This window comes from Lepidochelys kempii, chromosome 4, assembly GCF_965140285.1.
Source record: "Lepidochelys kempii isolate rLepKem1 chromosome 4, rLepKem1.hap1, whole genome shotgun sequence".
Taxonomy (NCBI): Eukaryota; Metazoa; Chordata; order Testudines; family Cheloniidae; genus Lepidochelys; species Lepidochelys kempii.
This window is the reverse complement of record NC_136383.1, coordinates 117,376,990-117,397,141: the sequence shown is the minus strand read 5'-3', so window position 1 is coordinate 117,397,141 and position 20,152 is coordinate 117,376,990. Positions and strand designations below refer to the sequence as shown.

The 20,152-nt window shown below is 41.7% G+C and overlaps 1 protein-coding gene across 2 annotated transcripts in view; it reads right to left on the bottom strand.

Annotated features, from left to right (window-relative positions):
- The window catches only part of MAN2B2 (mannosidase alpha class 2B member 2), a 58,423-nt gene extending 43,247 nt beyond the window's left edge, over positions 1-15,176 (bottom strand). The window contains exons 1-3 of one of the 2 annotated variants that reach the window (XM_073342562.1): positions 14,954-15,037; positions 12,228-12,498; positions 5,303-5,449 (exon numbers count right to left, since the gene is read on the bottom strand). In XM_073342562.1, the coding sequence (XP_073198663.1) occupies positions 5,303-5,443 (141 nt within the window). In that variant the 5' untranslated portion in view covers positions 5,444-5,449; positions 12,228-12,498; positions 14,954-15,037. Of the gene's footprint in view, positions 1-5,302; positions 5,450-12,227; positions 12,499-14,953 lie in introns of both variants that reach the window. The other variant, XM_073342561.1, reaches the window with a different exon arrangement.
- Between the last annotated feature and the right edge of the window lie 4,976 nt (positions 15,177-20,152).

Genomic DNA, 20,152 nt, shown 5'->3' with positions numbered 1-20,152 from the left:
CCAAAAAAGAATTCTACAAAAAGTGGAAACGTGGACTAATTGCTAAGGAGAAGTACAAAAGAGTAGCACAAGCATATAGGGACAAAATCAGAAAAGTTAAGGCACAAAATGAGCTATACCTACCAAGGGACATAAAAGTCAATTAAGAAGAGGTTCTATATATTAAGAGCAAGAAAAAGTTGAAGGCAAGTGTAGGTTACTTAGTGGGGGGGAAGAAGAGCCAATAACCGATGACATAGAGAAGGCTGAGGTGAGTAATGCCTATTTTGCTTCATTCTTCACTAAAAAGTTAAATTGTGACCAGTTACCCAACATAATTAATACTAACAACAAGGATGAATGAACATAAGCCAAAATAGGGAAAAAACTGGTTAAAGAATATTCAGATAACTTAAATATGTTCAAGTCAGAAGGGCCAAATGAAATTCATCCAAAGATACTTAAGGTAGCTGGGGCAATCTTAGTACTCTTAGTGATTATTTTCCACAACTCATGCAGGATGAGTGAGATGCCAGAGGACTGGAGAAGGACAAACATAGTACCTATCTTTAAAAAGGGAACAAGGAGGATCCTGGGGAATTATAGACCTGGCTTAACTTCACCACTGGGAAAGATACTAAAACAAATTATTCAACAATCAGTTTGTAAACACAGTAGGATTATAAGGAACAGCCAACATGGATTTGTCAAGAATAATGCCAAACAAACCTAATTTTCTTCCTTGGGGAGGTCCTTGGATGGAAGCAAGCAATAGATATGACGTATCTTGATTTTAATGAGGCTTTTGACACTGTCCCACATAACACTCTCAGAAGCAAACTAGGGAAATAAGTATGCTTATAAAATATGTAGATGACTCTAAGCTCAGAAGGATTGCAAGCACATTGGAGGACAGGATGAGATTTCAAAATGAGTTGACAAATTGGAGAACAGGTCTGAAATCAGCAAGATAAAATTTAATAAAGAGAAGTGCAAAGTACTATACTTAGGAAGGACAAATCAAATGTACAACTACAAAATAGGAAATAACTGGCTAGGTGATAGTACTGCTGATAAGGATATGGGGGTTAGAGTGGATCACAAACTGTATATGAGTCAACAATGTGATGCAGTTGTGGAAAAAGTTAATATATTTCTGGGGTGTATTAACAGGAGTGTTGTATGTAAGACAAGGGAGGTAATTGTCCTGCTCTACTCAGCACTGAGGAGTTCTCAGCTGGAATACTGTATCCAATGTTGAGCACCACTCTTTAGGAAAAGTGCGGACAAAGTGGAGAGAGTCTAGAGGAAAGCAACAGAAGTAGTAAAAGGCTGAGAAAACCTGACTTATGAGGAAAGGTTAAAAAAACCTGGGCACGTTTAGACTTCAGAAAAATGACTGGGAGAGGACCTCATAATAGTCTTCAAATATGTTAAGGGCTGTTATAAATAGGACAGTGATCAATTATTCTCCATGACCACTGAAGATAGGACAAGACATGATCAGCTTAATTTGTAGCAAGGGAGATTTGGGTTACACATCAGGAAAAAACTAACTATAAGGATAGTTAGGCAGTGGAACAGGTTTTCAAGAGAAGTTGTGGAATCCCCATGATTGGAGGTTTTTAAGAACCAGTTAGACAAACACCTGTCAGGGATGATCTTGGTATACTTGATCCTGCCATCCCACAGGGGAATGGACTAAATGACCTTTCAAGGCCCCTTCCAACCCTACCTTTCTATGATTCTAACTCAGTTTTTGCATACTTTCCAACTTTTTGCTGCTTTTATTGAAGTGTCAGATATCAGCTTTGTCATGAAGATAAAAATAATAATGCAACATTGTTGAATCTTAATCCATGTTCCCTTTTGTTTCCTACACAAATACTATTCATCCTTTCTATAGCCCTGTAGATTTATATTCCCAAAGTACCACACAGATCTGATACAATTTTCATAGGAGAGTAATTGGGTTTTTTTGGGTTTTTTAAAGATCTGACATACATATGGAGTTATTCCACGTGTAGCAGTTTTGGATATCTTATCAGAAACAGAGGTGTTCCCTAATCTTTTTTCTCAAAATTCTAGTTTAAAAGTATATTTTAACACCTGCCCCAGAAAAATACATGCAAAAAAGAATTCTATTGCTACTGGAAATTGGAAGCATCTGCCCCTTTAGTGAACCACAACTTGATTACAAATTTTAGCAAATGTGTGAGCTATGGAAAAAACCTGATAATAATCCAGTTCCATTCTACCAAAGGTAAAGCCATAAGGCTGTTGTTATCTGCTTTTTTAGTAGTTTTCTGAAACATTACATTAGCTTTGAAGTTTCAAGTATTATCAAACACGGTCTGTCTGAACATATATTCTGCTATCAATTAATTTTAAAAATCTGGCATGTAGTATTCCAGTTCCACAGCCATGATGCTACTTTCCCCAGGATCTTTGAGTGAATGCCCCATCACTGTTCAGATATGACGCCAGATTGTCGATTTTGGTTATAATCATCCCTTCATTTATGATGTTGTAAAAGTGTTTTAGGGCTGGATCATTCACAAATTAGTTCCAGCTGAATGTGGGAAACCAGATAACCGATATCTGGTGTAGGCACAGAACTGCCTCTTGATCTGCATGAAAAGCTTCTGAAGCTATTACTGCTCTTCTGGAGGGCATGTCCTGGAGAGAAACTTTTGACCCAGACTTCTGGGCTTGGAAGCCTTTTTTATTTAAGTTTTGTGGAACTACTTAGAGGTTGAAAATATTTTTTAAAATGTTATTAAAGTTAGACGACAGACACTTCCCCCCCCCACCAAACCTGGGGACAAAGCCTGTACTGCCGAACATTTTTTTCCTTGGGGGGGGGGGGGGGAGCGGAGAAGACAGAAGCTAGGAGGGAAAGCTTTGAGTCCAGTTCTAAATCCAACATATACTTCTGAGCAATTTGGTTCACCTACTCCCCTTTGCTTATCTCCAGTTACAACCAGGCAAGAGTTGTTTTCTTCATCCCAAATGATTGCTGCATACTGGCCAGGATCAGTCACAAGGAGGTGGCCCCATGTCTCCCTCACCCCCACACTATAATGCACAGACTCAAACCTTGGAAGTATAGGCATGGTTCAGGTGTGAATGTGTAGTGTGGAAATTTGCACACAATGTGAGTTAAGAAGGTCTGTCTCTGAGTCCAATTGCTGTGGTACACATCATCCCATGTGCTCCTCCTTCCACACTGCAGGATCAGCTCCAATTATCTTGCTTTTATATATGTGTGTATATATATAAAAATTACACTCCAGTCAGAAGCAAATATTTCACAGATGGCTGGAGCTAGATTAATACTTTATATCATTTGAAAGTTGGGATTTAAGCCTTCAAATAATATAACTCTATTACTGTAGCAATTTTATAGTTATAGTAGCCACTAATGTTAGAATTCAAGTGAAAAAAGCAGGCCAGTAATTGGACTGATGTGATTTCAAAGCCCAATACCTGGCAACTTGGTAGTGTTAATAACAAACGTTATAATCACTGGAAAGTTAGTATCATAGCTCTCCAATGGTATATAATTAATTTAGTTTTAATAATATCTGTAACACTTAAAGATTAAAACTACATTTGTGTCTAACTATGATGGCTATAAGATAACCAATCACAAAACTATCACTGCGTTTTTTAAACCAGCAGTACATTTTTTGGCACTGCTCTAAAAGTGAATCAAGCACATTCTGGGCTTTGGACCAGGATGATTTTGTATTGAAATGGACTGGAAAATAGAATGAGAATATAAGGCTATTAAAAAGCAGCAGCTGTTCTGAGAAGCGAGGACACGACGTTTAATTTTTCTACTGATTTTGCACTATGGAGATCAGAACTTGTAAATGGAAGCTTTTCTTACTGCTTGGTTCTGAAAATGCAGAGAGAGAAGCACAATTTCAGCTTCCCTGAAGGTATTGCACATGAATATTAAAAAGAGAAGCCTTTTCCTTGCAGTGTAGGTTAAAGGGACAACATAAACAATTTTAACTAGAAGTTCAAAACATTTTCAAACACTACACATGGAGGAGTACCCAGGCCAGTTTTTGTGGATTTGCAGTAACATTTTCTGATTTAGAAACAATTCTCTCTTTTCTGTTGAGGTGCAAAAGACCCACACAAACAAGAGGAGAAGCAAAGAGAAGCTAACTGACTAAAACAATTAAACTGACTATCTACAGAATGCTGTCAAATGCACAAGACAAACTATTTTTTTCTACAATCTTTCTATTATAGAAATCTTAGGTGCAAATGGACAGAATAGTAGGTAAAAAAAAAATTTCAGACAAGAGGTGTAATTTTAAATTGACAATGTCCCTCAATTAAAATAAACAAAACTGAGATTCCCCCCATCCCCCACCCCCCCGGACAATGGATCATATTCTACTGTTACATGGAACTTCACAATGAAACAAAGGGGGATCTCTGGCATATGTGGAATATATGGCATAATACAGCCCTTTGTTATCTTTGCAGCTCACCCAGTTTTCTGATGCCAGACTTAAACTTGGATCACATGTATCGCAGCACAATGTGTTGCCACTAGCCTAGCCACCCAAACTTTGAGACCAAATAACTGAACTAAAATCATAGTCACTGAGATATAAGAAACATGGAACCTCCACAATGCCATCACTACAGAATCACTTTTCTGAGTAGAACCACACTTTAAAGATCAACAGAGACGAGTCATTGTTCACAAACACAATAAGTACACAAATGTATCATTACTGATCCTTACATTTTCTTGTTACTACAGCAACAGCAATAGCAATAAGTGTGTAATGCCAGAGTAAAAAGATAAGCGATTTTTCATTGCTATTGATGTTTTGGCTGCAGTTCAGAAATGTCAAATAATTAACAGATATTAATCCAGTATCTTCTAATACAGTTCGGCTCCCCTAGCACAATCTGACCCTAAAACTGGTGCATCCTGCCCTAAAAAAATCACTCTGAAGAAATAAGTTCTTATGATACTTCCTCTCTCTGTTGCTAACAAAGCAGGGGAAAGGGGTCGTGGCTGAGATGCTCCTCGATCACCCTGATTCCCAGTTGCGGCTGCACCCTCTTGGAGCTGTTAGCAGCTCGTGTAAATTAGAGAAGCCCTCCGAGAAAGGGATCAGAGTTGCATGTAGTGTCGGCAGGATCAGGGCAGTAGCATGGTCAGTTTTCAGCTGCCTTATTGCCCCCCCGCCCCGGAACCCCACCCCTGCCCTCTGCAGTGTACGTACTCAGACAAGAGCAGAGGGTCTGACTCTCAGCGTTAAAACAGTAACTATAGTTGCATTACCTGCTGTTTATGTATATCCGTGGCTGTGGTGTCCCACCAGAGGCGAAAGAATTCCTGCTCCACAGCAATAAATTTGCGTTGCTTTTCTTTCACTAGTTCTTCTACAACAGAAGTATAAACGTTGGCTGCATAGGCATGCATGCTTTCCTGCAAGGCAATTGAAAAAAAGATAATGTTGCACTTTTTAAAAGACATATTTCATGCCTATTGAATTAATCTGCCTGTTTAAAATACATTTGGCTATGCCAGCTAGAAGGCAATGTTGGTCCAGTGGTTAGAATGCTCATTTGGGATTTGGAAGATCTGAATTCAATTTTCTGCTCTGTCATAAAGCTTCCCATGTGACCTTGGGTAAGTTAGTCTGAGGGCATGTCTACACAGCACCAGCAAAGCCCACTATAGGGGCGTGATTTAGCGAGCAACACGCTAGAACGCTTTACAATTACCATATATAGAGCCTACTGGCGCGCTCTAAAAGGTACCTAGTTCGCTTTGATGTAGATCCATCTCAAACAGGATGGCGTTAACATGAGTTAGGTCTCTTTAGAGTGTGGACAGCAGGATCTTTATGGGGTAGTAAGAGTGCAACATGTTAGAATGCTCTACAAATCACACCCCTCTAGTGTTCTTTTCCGGTGCCATGTAGAAAATCTCTTTGTTTCTCTCTGCTTCAGATCCCCATCTGTCAAATGGGGATAATAGTGCTCACCCTGTATGTCTGTTGACTCTCATCTTATACGTAGATTGTAAGTTTTTCAGGGCAGGAACCATTTTTTACTGTGTGACTGTACAGCAGAGGTGGGAAAACTATGGCCCACGGGCCACATCTGGCCCACGGGACTGTCCTGCCCAGCTGCTGAGCTCCCGGCAGGGGAGGCTAGCCCCCGGCCCCTCTCCTGTCCACCCTCCCCACAGCCTCAGTTCACCACACCCCCAGCGCTCTGGCCTGCTGCTCCTGCCAGGCAGCGCAGCGATGTAGCTGGCTCCAGCCAGACAGCACGGCTGCCACTCCTGCCACTCTGAGCAGCATGGTAAGAGGGCAGAGTTTGGAGCAGGAGGGTTGGATAAGGGGCAGAGGGTCCTGGGGGGCAGTCAGGGACCAGGGGGTGTTGGATGGGGCGGAGGTTCTGGGGGCAGGGCAATCACAGGACAGGGAGGTTGGATAGGTGTGGGAGTCCCGGGGGGCTTGTCAGGGGGCAGGGTATGGATAGGTGTTGGGGCAGTCAGGGGACAGGGGGAGTTATAGGGGATGGGGTCCCGGGGGCGGTTAGAGGCGGGGTTCCTGGGAGGGGGCGGTCAGGGGTCAAGAAGCAGGGGGGGTTGGATGGGTCGGGAGTTCTGAGGGGGGGGGGGCAGTCAGGGGGCGGGAAGTGGGAGGGGGCCCAGGCTATTTGGGGAGCCTCCGCTTTCCCTACCTGGCCCTCCATACAGCTGTGCAACTCCGATGTGGACCTCGCGCCAAAAAGTTTCCCCACCTCTGCCTTAATGCTACACACACATACATATGCCTTACCCACATGCTCATATTAACCTTTCTTCATATCTGTGTGCATTTACTAAATAAGGAGCCAAGATTTGCTGTCCTTATTCAAGCAAAATTCTCACTGAAATCAAAGAGAATTTTGTGTGAATAAGGACTGCAGGATTGGATCCAAATAAGAAGCCTACACTCCAATAAAAATGCATATTTTCATTAGAGATCTATTGTAATATTTTAACAATTAACTGAATAAAGGAAACATATCTGACCGTAGAAAAGGCGGCCCAAAACATTTTTTAGCCCTTGCCTAAATAATTACTTGTTCATATGGTGATTTTTGAGAGTTCTCAACTTTTTACAAAGATTATGAATGGATGTTTTAATACCAGTTTACACAGATGAAATTCTAACTATACTAATATTCCTTAAAAAAACCCCTACTTCCTAAATTTTAAAAGCTGAACAATGATCATTTCTAAAGAGGCTGTCACAGCCAGCGTTCTTACCTGCAAAATGCTTTGTTGGCTAAGAGACTATATGAGATGTTTAAGAACTTTAGGATCTAAGAGAATGCCTAGGATTGTCTTAATAATAAAAATCGGCCAAAGTAATCTTGGATTTAACAAAGATCTTGCCAGGGTGAAACCAGAAGCTAATCTACAACTTGATCCTGTTTCAGAGTAGCAGCCGTGTTAGTCTGTATTCGCAAAAAGAAAAGGAGTACTAGTGGCACCTTAGAAACTAACCAATTTATTTGAGCATAAGCTTTCGTGAGCTACAGCTCACTTCATCGGATGCATTCAGTGGAAAATACAGTGAGGAGATTTATATACACACACAGAACATGAAAAAATGGGTGTTATCAATGCACATTGTAAGGAGAGTGACCACTTAAGATGAGCTATTACCAGCAGGAGAGAGGAGAGGGGGTGGGGGAGAAAACTTTTTGTAGTGATAATCAAAGGTGGGCCATTGCCAGCAGTTAACAGGAAAGTCTGAGGAGTGGTGGAGGGTGTGGGGAAATAAACATGGGGAAATAGTTTTACTTTGTGTAATGACCCATCCTCTCCCAGTCTCTATTCAAGCCTAAGTTAATTGTATCCAGTTTGCAAATTAATTTCAATTCAGCAGTCTCTCGTTGGAGTCTATTTTTGAAGTCTTTTTGTTGTAATATTGCGACCTTTAGGTCTGTAATCGAGTGACCAGAGAGATTGAAGTGGTTTATGAATGTTATAATTCTTGACATCTGATTTGTGTCCATTTATTCTTTTACGTAGAGACTGTCCAGTTTGAGCAACGTACATGGCAGAGGGGCATTGCTGGCACATGATGGCATATATCACATTGGTAGATGTGCAGGTGAACGAGCCTCTGATAGTGTGGTTGATGGGATTAGGCCCTATGATGGTGTCCCCTGAATAGATATGTGGACACAGTTGGCAACGGGCTTTGTTACAAGGATAGGTTCCTGGGTTAGTGGTTCTGTTGTGTGGTGTGTGGTTGCTGGTGAGTATTTGCTTCAGGTTGGGGGGCTGTCTGTAGGCAAGGACTGGCCTGTCTCCCAAGATTTGTGAGAGTGATGCGTCGTCCTTCAGGATAGGTTGTAGATCCTTGATGATGCGTTGGAGAGGTTTTAGTTGGGGGCTGAAGGTGATGGCTAGTGGCTTTCTGTTATTATCTTTGTTGGGCCTGTCCTGTAGTAGGTGACTTCTGGGTACTCGTCTGGCTCTGTCAATTTGTTTCTTCACTTCAGCAGGTGGTATTGTATTTGTAATAATATTGTATTTGTATTGTAGTTGTAATAATGCTTGATAGAGATCTTGTAGGTGTTTGTCTCTGTCTGAGGGGTTGGAGCAAATGCGGTTGTATCGTAGAGCTTGGCTGTAGACGATGGATCGTGTGGTGTGGTCTGGGTGAAAGCTGGAGGCATGTAGGTAGGAATAGCGGTCAGTAGGTTTCCGGTATAGGGTGGTGTTTATGTGACCATCGCTTATTAGCACCGTAGTGTCCAGGAAGTGGATCTCTTGTGTGGACTGGTCCAGGCTGAGGTTGATGGTGGGATGGAAATTGTTGAAATCATGGTGGAATTCCTCAAGGGCTTCTTTTCCATGGGTCCAGATGATGAAGATGTCATCAATATAGTGCAAGTAGAGTAGGGGCATTAGGGGACGAGAGCTGAGGAAGCGTTGTTCTCAGTCAGCCATAAAAACGTTGGCATACTGTGGGGCCATGCAGGTACCCATAGCAGTGCCGCTGATCTGAAGGTATATATTGTCTCCAAATGTGAAATAGTTATGGGTGAGGACAAAGTCACAAAGTTCAGCCACCAGGTTAGCCGTGACATTATCGGGGATAGTGTTCTTGACGGCTTGTAGTCCGTCTTTGTGTGGAATGTTGGTGTAGAGGGCTTCTACATCCATAGTGGCCAGGATGGTGTTTTCAGGAAGATCACCGATGGATTGTAGTTTCCTCAGGAAGTCAGTGGTGTCTCGAAGATAGCTGGGAGTGCTGGTAGTGTAGGGCCTGAGGAGGGAGTCTACATAGCCAGACAATCCTGCTGTCAGGGTGCCAATGCCTGAGATGATGGGGCATCCACGATTTCCAGGTTTATGGATCTTGGGTAGCAGATAGAATGCCCCAGGTTGGGGTTCCAGGGGTGTGTCTGTGCGGATTTGTTCTTGTGCTTTTTTAGGGAGTTTCTTGAGCAAATGCTGTAGTTTCTTTTGGTAACCCTCAGTGGGATCAGAGGGTAATGGCCTGTAGAAAGTGGTGTTGGAGAGCTGCCTAGCAGCCTCTTGTTCATATTCTGACCTATTCATGATGATGACAGCACCTCCTTTGTCAGCCTTTTTGATTATGATGTCAGAGTTGTTTCTGAGGCTGTGGATGGCATTGTGTTCTGCACGGCTGAGGTTATGGGGCAAGTGATGCTGCTTGTCCACAATTTCAGCCCGTGCATGTCGGCGGAAGCACTCTATGTAGAAGTCCAGTCTGTTGTTTCGACCCTCAGGAGGAGTCCACCTAGAAAACTCCCATTGTCTTCAAGAGGAATGGAAAGCAGTCAGTGTAATAGGATGTGAAACATACAAGTGATAAGAGAGTTGATTCTAATTCCTAACCTCAGTAAATTAACATAGGTCAGGGTTACAGAGATTAACTCCCCTGCCAAAAGACAGAGGTCAGTGTGCACTGACTTCAGTAGTTACTGTCACATATTGCATCTCTCAGGATCAGGCCCACGGAGACTGAAGATGAGAGATGGTCATTTCTGAGTGCCAAAAGTCACTCTGCTGAATTCTGGAACTAGGGTGACCAGACAGCAAGTGTGAAAAATTGGGACAGGGGATAGGGGGTAATAGGTGCCTATATAAGACAAAGCCCCAAATATCGGGACTGTCCCTATCAAATTGGGACATCTGGTCACCCTATCTGGAACAAATGAGTTTCTTCATGAAGCTAGAACAGATTACCAATCTTATTTAATCTTTTTATTACTGACCTTGGCACAAAAAGTGGGAATGTGCTAATAAAGTTTGCGGATGACACAAAGCTGGGAGGTATTGCCAATACAGAGAAGGACCGGGATATGATACAGGAAGATCTGGATGATCTTGTAAACTGGAGTAATAGTAATAGGATGAAATTTAATAGTGAAAAGTGCAAGGTCATGCATTTAGGGATTATTAACAAGCATTTTTGTTATAAACTGGGGACGCATCAGTTGGAAGTAACAGAGGAGGAGAAGGACCTTGGAGTATTGGTTGATCACAGGATGATTATGAGCCGCCAATGTGTTGTGGCCATGAAGAGAGCTAATGCAGTCTTGGGATGCATCAGGAGAGGTATTTCCAGTAGAAAAAAGGAGGTGTTAGTACCGTTATACAAGGCACTGGTGAGACTTCACCTGGAATATTGTGTGCAGTTCTGGTCTCCCGTGTTTAAGAAGGATGAATTCAAACTGGAACAGGTTCAGAGAAGGGCTACGAGGATGATCTGAGGAATGGAAAACTTGTCTTATGAAAGGAGACTCAAAGAGGTTGGCTTGTTTAGCCGAACCAAAAGAAGGCTGAGGGGAGATATGATTGCTCTCTATAAATATATCAGAGGGATAAATACCAGGGAGGGAGAGGAATTATTTAAGCTCAGTACCAATGTGGACACAAGAACAAAAGAATATAAACTGGCCATCAGAAAGTATAGACTTGAAATTAGATGAAGATTTCTAACTATCAGAGGAGTGAAGTTCTGGAACAGCCTTCCAAGGGGAGCAGTGGGGGCAAAAGAATATCTGGCTTCAAGACTAAACTTGATAAGTTTATGGACGGGATGGTATGATGGGATAGCCTAATTTTGGCAATTAATTGATCTTTGACTATTAGCAGTAAATATGCCCAATGGTCTGTGATGGGATATTAGATGGGGTGGGATCTGAGTTACTACAGCAAATTCTTTCCTGGGTGTCTGGCTGGTGAGTCTCGCCCACATGCTCAGGGTGATTGCCATACTTGGGATTGGGAAGGAATTGTCCTCCAGGGCAGATTCACAGAGGCCCTGGGAGTTTTTCGCCTTCCTCTGCAGCATGGGGCACCGGTCACTTGCTGGAGGATTCTCTGCACCCTGAAATCTTTAAACCATGATTTGAGGACTTCAATAGCTCAGACTTAGATTAGGAGTTTGTTACAGGAGTGGGTGGATGAGATTTTGTGGCCTGCATTGTTCAGGAGGTCAGACTAGACAATTATAATGGTCCCTTCTGACCTTAAAGTCTATGATTCTATGATCTTGAACATGTGAATATTTTTTCAGTATAAATTATATCCCAGGATGTAGACACCTTTACAGCAATTAAAAAACCCTAGTTATCTTGACTTTGTTTTAAAGTATAACATATAGACTGCATGCAACTACAACTATGGAGTTTATTTAAAGACCTTAAATAGCTCAGTGACAGGGATGGTATAAATACCTAGTCCTATATAGATAGCATCAGTTGTGAAAAAGACTACTGTAAAATATTGTAAGGGGGTTGCTGTATACTGCTGAAATCACACAGAGACATGGAACTCTATTCTGCACACTATATTTTCGCAAAACTCCCATAGTCTTCAATGTTGCTGTAAGGTGTACAGGACAGAATCCATAATGTTATATTACATAGACTGTGGATCAAATGCTATCCTCAGATAGACAGGTGTAATTCCCCTTAAAGTCAACTGCGATCTATGGGTGTATCCAAGGTCAGAATTCAGCATCAATGGCAAAATTTTCAGCACACAAAAAAGCTTCCTATTTTCATACAATAAATTATGTTGTTTTTCATGCTGTGAATGTGAACAATGAAAGGTCCAAAAGATATTGTTAATCAGAAGTGATATGTAATAACAAAGCAAACTTTGAAGAAAAAATACACAGAATTTAGGACATCGGTGTCCTACAGAGACTTACGTTTAGGTTTCACTTTATTAGAGAAGCACTTGAAAGGATCTACAGATATTCTTGGTGGTTTTTGACCAAAGGAATCATTGATGCGCATGATTTAATAATAGAGGAGCTGAAGCCTCAAGCAATTTTGTCTTCTTAGAAATTGATATTTAAAGTTTCATTTCTTTTGGAGGAATCGTCACCCACTGACAGATCCAAAATACAAAGTGCTTCTGTGTTCTTCCATGCAGTTACTGGGTATGAGTTGTGATACTAAGGGAATAATTCAGTAACCCTGTTTAAAAAATAAAATAAAAGAACAGCAATGATTCCCGGTCATACTAACAGAAGAAAAGCTCCCAGAAAAAATTCTGATCCTTTGCCTATCTAGTATGTGAAGTGTCGGAAACATCATCCATATAATTAAAGGGATCTCTACAACTAACTGAGATAGTATTTAGAAACGAAGACATGAAAGCTATTAAGGAACTGTTTGATTTTGCTTAGTATCTCACTTATTTAGCTGAAACTATTTTGTTAACATCCTTCTACAATGCTAGGCTCCAACACCTCCTCAATCAAAATGTTAATTTTTTTGTTTTAAAATGTCTCTTTCTAGTATGCTTCTCCCATCCCACTTATAACTCCTCTAAAAGAATCCTACAAGAATATTAAAATAATAATAATCACAATTTCTCAGCAGACTGACCCATCAACAACAATCCTAGCACATGGAATCATTGAATGATGAAAGTGTAGCTCCAGATATACTACAGAAGTGCTTTCTTCTTCTTAAAAATTGCATCAGGAGTGTCTTCTCAAATAAACAAACAAACAAAATCAAAGAGACACGTACACACATTTCTAAATTAACCATGCCCTCTCCATAACTTTCCTGACTCAAATATAATGCGAATGATCAAAGTGAATCAATATGAGCAGGGATTCATTATGGTTTTTGCAGGTTACTTCTTGAACGTCTAGCTTGCAGGATGGAAAACCAACCAAACCCCAGAAAAAAAAAACCAAAACAACCACCCCTGTAAACATTATTTAAATCCTTGGCTTCACTCTGTAGGCCCTGAAACCTAAGCTTTACCTAAGGCCCTTTGTTTTCAGTTTTTACAGATAAAAAAATAAATAAATCCAGGGTTTTACAAAAGCTATTATTCATTATTTTTTACCCATTTCACCCCAATTTTAGATAATGAAAATATGATTATGTTAAGAAAATCCAATACATTAAATATATGTTTTTATGTTAATAAATTAGTCTAAGTGTTTACGTGAAGCTATCTTAAACTAAGGCAATGTAGTGGAAGATTGTACACAACATGTACATATGTGTACATACTGGTAATGTACAGTTCATTACATAAATCACCGCTTTTACATTCAACTCTTCCTTTTCTCTGTTGCATTTTTTCTGTCCTCCCATCTCCCAATATTAACTCTGATTAACCCAAAAATGTTAATTTAGTCCACCTATTTTCACTCATTTTTAATTTCCTGGGAAATTTTAATTTAAATAAAATAAAAAATGAAAATGAAGGGCCTTGACTATACCCATTGTGCAATAACTTCCAAATGCTGTCATCATTAGGGTGTGTCTACAGACAGAAGTTGCTCCAGTTTAACTGAAGGTTACTGAATGGAGATACTTCAGTCGTTTAAACCCGACTAAATGGGAAATGTGGCCTTCCCCCGCTTCCCCCCTGAGCCTTATCTACTCTAGAGTTCCCACTGTTGCTATCACTGGTGGAAGTGCACAACCACACTGCCATCATCTGGCTAGGCCTGGAGCATTTACCCAAAGTGTGCTCTTTCCCTATACAAATCTCAGTCTACACAAGACAGAACTATTGTTGAAGCATGTGAAGGCATAAGGGGAGAATACTGTATCTCAGCTAAACTTCTGTTACATGGTTTGTTTTGTTCTGCAGACAGGACCTTAGAGAATGTAGAGCAGTGGTTCTCAAACTTTTATTCTCACGACCCCTTTCACATAGCAAGCCTCTGAGTGCACCCCCCGGCCCTTATAAATTAAAAACACTTTAAAATATATTTAACACCATTATAAATGCTGGAAGCAAAGGGGGGTTTGAGGTGGCGGCCGACAGCTTGTGACCCCCCATGTAATAACCTCATGAATCCCTGAGGGGTTCCAACCCCCCAGTTTGAGAACCCCTGAATAGAGTTATGCTAGGGCCTAATTCTATGTCCACTGAGCACCACAAATGCTCACTGAGGAAAAGATCAGGCCTGTAGCTTACAGCAGTGGAGAAAAAAGCAGAAGCGAAAGCCTCCCATCTGAGCCAGTTACAGAACTGATCTGCCTCAGGGTCACTGCCCTGCGTTGGAAACTACTTTGCCACTGGTGGGGAAGGCCTGGGGAATCATAGAATATCAGGGTTGGAAGGGACCCCAGAAGGTCATCTAGTCCAACCCCCTGCTCGAAGCAGGACCAATTCCCAGTTAGATCATCCCAGCCAGGGCTTTGTCAGTCAGGGAGAGGAAACACACCTCACATAAAATTAGTAAACGGATGGACGAGTGAATAAGCACACAGAGAGCCAGGACGGAAACCACAGGGGGCTCATGCAAACACGGGGGCGCCAACCGGCTGCCGATAGGAGACTTATCTGCGGGTGGTTGGTCTGACCCCCCTGGATTCCCGGCAGGCACTCCAGTACCTGCTGGGAGAAGCAGAAGAGGGGACCCAAAGCACAGACAATGCTGGAGGGAGCTACCTGCACGGTGTAAACCCAGCCAACGTCCATGTGGCTGTGAGCGACCACAAAAGCCTTCAGCTCCCCCAGGCAAGCCGCCCGCGGGCTCAGGCTGAGGAACGCCAGCAGGAGACATATTGTGCGCCCGCACCGCCCGTGCAACAACCAGCCGGGAACCGCTTGCAACATTGCTACAGCCCGACTTCCCCCCTTCACTTCCGCACCCACCCTACGCCGCAGCCCTACGGCCAGCTGCGCGAGGCCACATCCTCTGCTCCTCCCGCCCCCAACATGCCACCACGCCTCCTCCATGGTGCCATGGTGGGGGGGCTCGTAAAAGCAAACCACACAGGGGTGAGAAGAGTCAGGAGCTGGGTGGGGATCACACCATTCAGAGCCGGACAATACCTACCCGCTCAGAAATATCCAGGAGATTTAAAAGAATGACCCAGATTTTTACGTGTCTCCCCGAAACACAGCAAGAGACTTTACCACCAGAGAGAGAGAGATGCTGTTTAAAAAGTGCCTTAAAATTAAACGAAGACAAGGCAGCGGCCTCCCTCCAAATGAGGAGGGTTTTGGCAAGTCTAGTAATATTTACGAGCGAGACAATGATGTCCCATATTTTGCATTGCGTGTACTTGTAGAGCACCCTCTCTATGCCCTGCACTGTGCAGACATGGAGTTTTGCAAGTATTAAACAATTTTCTAAATTGCAGCTCTGTGCAAGAAACTGCCCATCCAAAACTGCATGACTGAGTAGGTCTTATCATATATTGTTGGCAAACATGATATTAATTTTCAGAGACGCAAATATTCAGACAAACTTTCTTTAATAATCTCAAACAATTTAAAAACTTTTCTTTTAAAAAACCTTTTTTGTGAAATTTCTTTGTGAATGGGCTGATGGTTCAAAAATGTTAAAGGGCTCTAAAGTCCAGACTCCATGAAGACTTGAAATTTTCTACATTTCCAATCAAAATTAAGTTTTATTTTACACTATGGACCTGTTCCTTTTCCATTAAAAACAATACTAGTTTTATATAAGCAAGATCACATTCTATGGTCCAAGGTTTGTGTTGTGAATCACATAGGCAGAGTCCTGATTCTGTGTGGTGCCCCACCGACACCAATGGGAAAGGTAGAGAACATCATCCAGAGATGCTGCATGGGAGTCACAGTATTATACCAGTAGTATACCAGTTTTAAAGAGGCAGTATCATACCAGTTTGGGGTGTGATATCATAAGCCCCTGATTAATCAATATACAGACAGAGCATTGAGGACCAAAATAATGCCCTATTTCTGATGAGGCTTCTGGTGATCAAAAAGCATAGGAGTGTTCCTGAGTATCCTGGTCAAATTCTGCTTTGGGCAAATTATGTCTACCTAAAATTCACCTTATAATTTCTGATGGACAAGGTAAAACATTTCAGACTGAATTCTGATCTCATTTATACCAATGCAAAACTGAAATAACAGTTGAAATTGGTGCTTATATACCAAAGTCATAGGTATGTTATATGTACCTGCAAAAAGAAAAGGAGTCCTTGTGGCACCTTAGCGACTAACCAATTTATTTGAGCACAAGCTTTCATGAGCTACAGCTCACTTCTGAGCTGTAGCTCACAAAAGCTTATGCTCAAATAAATTGGTTAGTCGCTAAGGTGCCACAAGTCCTCCTTTTCTTTTTGCAAATACAGACTAACATGGCTGTTACTCTGAAACCTGTCATTATATGTACCTGAGGTCTTGTTTACATACAGTTTGCACACCCATTTAACAAAACTGGATTAGAAACCGATTTAGTTACATCAGTGCTATCATATGTTAGCCAAGCCCACCACCAAGAGGCCACACTGCAGAGCTGCATGCACACCATATCCAGTGTATCCGTGTCCATGCTGGCACTGCAGTTATATGTGTTTCATGCTAGGATATCTAGGTGTGTATCCTTAGTGCCTCACTACCTGGAGCAGCTTTAGGAATTGGTTTGTGGTATATTGTGGGAGAACTTGTCTAACTTCCCCAGACACCCGTAGGTCAAATGTTAATATAATGTAATATAATTACACGTTTTTTAATGAGTTTGGTTAAAATCCTTTCCTTGAGAAACTGAGATATGTGAACTATTCCAAGTAATTTGTGTTTATATAGCATGTTCTGCACCAAACAGTCCCAAAGTGCTTTCAGACTATACGTATACACATATACCCACACAGAGAATTGCTCCAAAATAACAAATGGCATGAATTAAAATTGAATTGTTATTTTTGTGGATGTTCATATGTAGATCAGCCTTAATCCAAGACATCTGTATGGACAGATTTACTCCACCACAACTGACATCAGGTTCTGTCCCTTCTTAAGAGAAAAAAAATTGTGCAGTGTAAAACCCCCGATGAAGAGCCAGTAAGTTATGTGTATACAGAGAGTTTGTAAAGTAGTTTGATGTCCTGAATGAAAAGCACCTATCAATGTTAGACAATTTTATTGAGTTACACAGAGTGAGACTAATTTCTGCCGCATATCTGCTTAAATCCACTTTCAGATAAGTTCTCTCAGAGTAGGGCCATTAATTTGCCAGCTAATGTGGTGGACTGTGAAATGACTTCTCCCAAAACACTATGAGAAAATAAAACTGCTGAAGTGCCAAGGTTGATTTTATTGGCTGGAATATTTTGCATGAAATACAATCAGGATCCACAGGTATTTTGTGGATGGAGTCAATAGTACTGAAAGTAGTTGGATGAAGTTTAGGCTTGAAAAAGCTGCAAAAAAGTCCTCTCTCCTCTTAATCATCAACATATCTTTCTTCATTAACCTTTTCAGTTCCCAGAAAACAAGTGAATATCCAGCAAATGTGGCCGAGGGACATACACTGTCTAAATGCATTAATATTGCTGACTATATTTAAGAAGGCATTATGACCCTGGGTGATTTGGGTTAATGTCACAGGAGGGGTTAAACACAGACATTTTGATTTATTTCTAAAAGTAGCTGAGGATTTCTGGAAAATACATTGCTTTCAGATGAAACCTACTACACATATTTATTTCTGAATGGCTAAGTCCTTTCCCAATGTTTTCACAAGGGCCCAAATATTCCATTACCTTGTGTGGAACAGAAAAAGTGGGGAGAGAAATTTGACTGGAAGATAATTTGAGTGGGACAAGGGAATTAATTAAATTATGCAGTGGTCAGTGCAAGTGCACAAAAACCTCTACGTGCCAGAAGACCACATAGAAATGTGGATAGGACAATGGGCATGGCTAGCTGGGTGAGACTAAGCATGTCAAGCAGAAAATGTACAGAAGAAAATGTTTATTCCAAGCCACATAAACTGCTGCACAACTGGCAAAAACTGGAGGCGAGCCCAGTGTGATTATGCCACAACCAGGCAAGATTGATACTTTTTTCTGTGGCTGGCCTTCAGTTCCCCAGTATGGGCTGGTAATATTCTCTCTGTACTATACGTTTGTGACTTTTATCATTTGCCCATGCAAGGAACACTGGTCTCACCATACTTCCATACAAAATGAGGGCCTCTGACATAAGGTCACCTAGAAAGGTGAGTACTTCAGCAAGATGCTGCTGCCAGCTGTACACTAAGAACTCAGAATCTTAGTACTAAATCATATGCCAAGAAAACCTCCTGGTGAACAGAACATTTTATGTACTTCTAATTTTTCCCCAGAAGTGTTTTTAGTGTATGTGTATGCAGGAATATAGAAATTTACAGTGTGTGGTTTACTGTAATCTGACAATGTAATGAGTGTACAAAAACATTCCCATGCAACCAGCACGTGTGCATACATATATATGACAGTGACACATAACATAGAGAGGTCCCCATTATAACCTGACAATTACTGTGGTATTTGCGGCACTTACTCATCATATTTGCGGAATGGTCCAAGACTAGGAATACTTTGAATGCTGCAGTAAAGTCAATTCTACCTGCAAATGGTAATGGTCTTGTTTTTCATAGTGATCATACATCATGCATTCATGAAGCCAGATATGGGCTTGACCTGAAATCCCACATCCCTTCTCCTTGATACTTAAGGGAGGCCCAGATTCAAATCTGAACCTCACAGCTCAGGATTTTCTCTATGAAAACTGACAAGGTGGGCAGGGTAATATCTTTTAATTGCAGGTTTCAGAGTAACAGCCGTGTTAGTCTGTATTCGCAAAAAGAAAAGGAGTACTTGTGGCACCTTAGAGACTAACCAATTTATTAGAGCATAAGCTTTCGTGAGCTGTGAGCTGTAGCTCATGAAAGCTTACGCTCTAATAAATTGGTTAGTCTCTAAGGTGCCACAAGTACTCCTTATCTTTTAATTGGATTAACTTCTTCTGATGGAAGGGACATGTTTTTGAGCTTCACAGATAGATCTCTTCCTCAAGTCTGGGGAAGGTAACCAGAGTGCCCAAGCTAAATACAAGGTGGGACAGTTTGCGAGCATCAGGGGTTCACATGTTGTAGGAGACCATTGAGAATGAAATGGGCAATTATCACCTCTGCAATCCTAAAACACAGGAAGGTAGCAGGCAGCAGGGTGTGAATGTAAGTTCCTAGGCTCCTCTTGTGCAGGTGTTGTGTGTCCATGAAAATTGCCTTGCCTACACTCATAGGCTGGAACTAGCGGTGCTACCGCACCCCCTGGCTTGAAGTGGTTCCCATCATATACAGGGTTTACCATCTGGTTCAATAGCTCTCACTATACAAATTGTTCCAGAACCCCTGTCTACACTAGAGTAATTTGATTTGACTGGTCACCAGTTAACTCTAGATAGGTGAGCTGTAGCTCACGAAAGCTCATGCTCAAATAAATTGGTTAGTCTCTAAGGTGCCACAAGTACTCCTTTTCTTTTTGCGAATACAGACTAACACGGCTCTTACTCTGAAACCTTCTGCACCTGGTAGTCTGGATGCTTCTCAAGCCTTTGTGCTTTTTACCTGATGGGTCCTAGGGCAGATGTTTGTGGCGTGCCCAGAATAACATATTACTTGGCAACCAATTACGTTCAGTTTAAAAAATCCCTCAGTGAGGCCATACCCAGAAACGGGCTTGAGGTAACTCAGGATGTTGGCTTCATGCCTAGGGCTGACCCCCGGCAGCCTGGTGGATGCGCCCCGCTCTGACACGCCCACGTCCACACACCTTGACACGGCCCCGCCTCCCCCCAGTACATTCCTGCAGCCCCCTGGCCAGC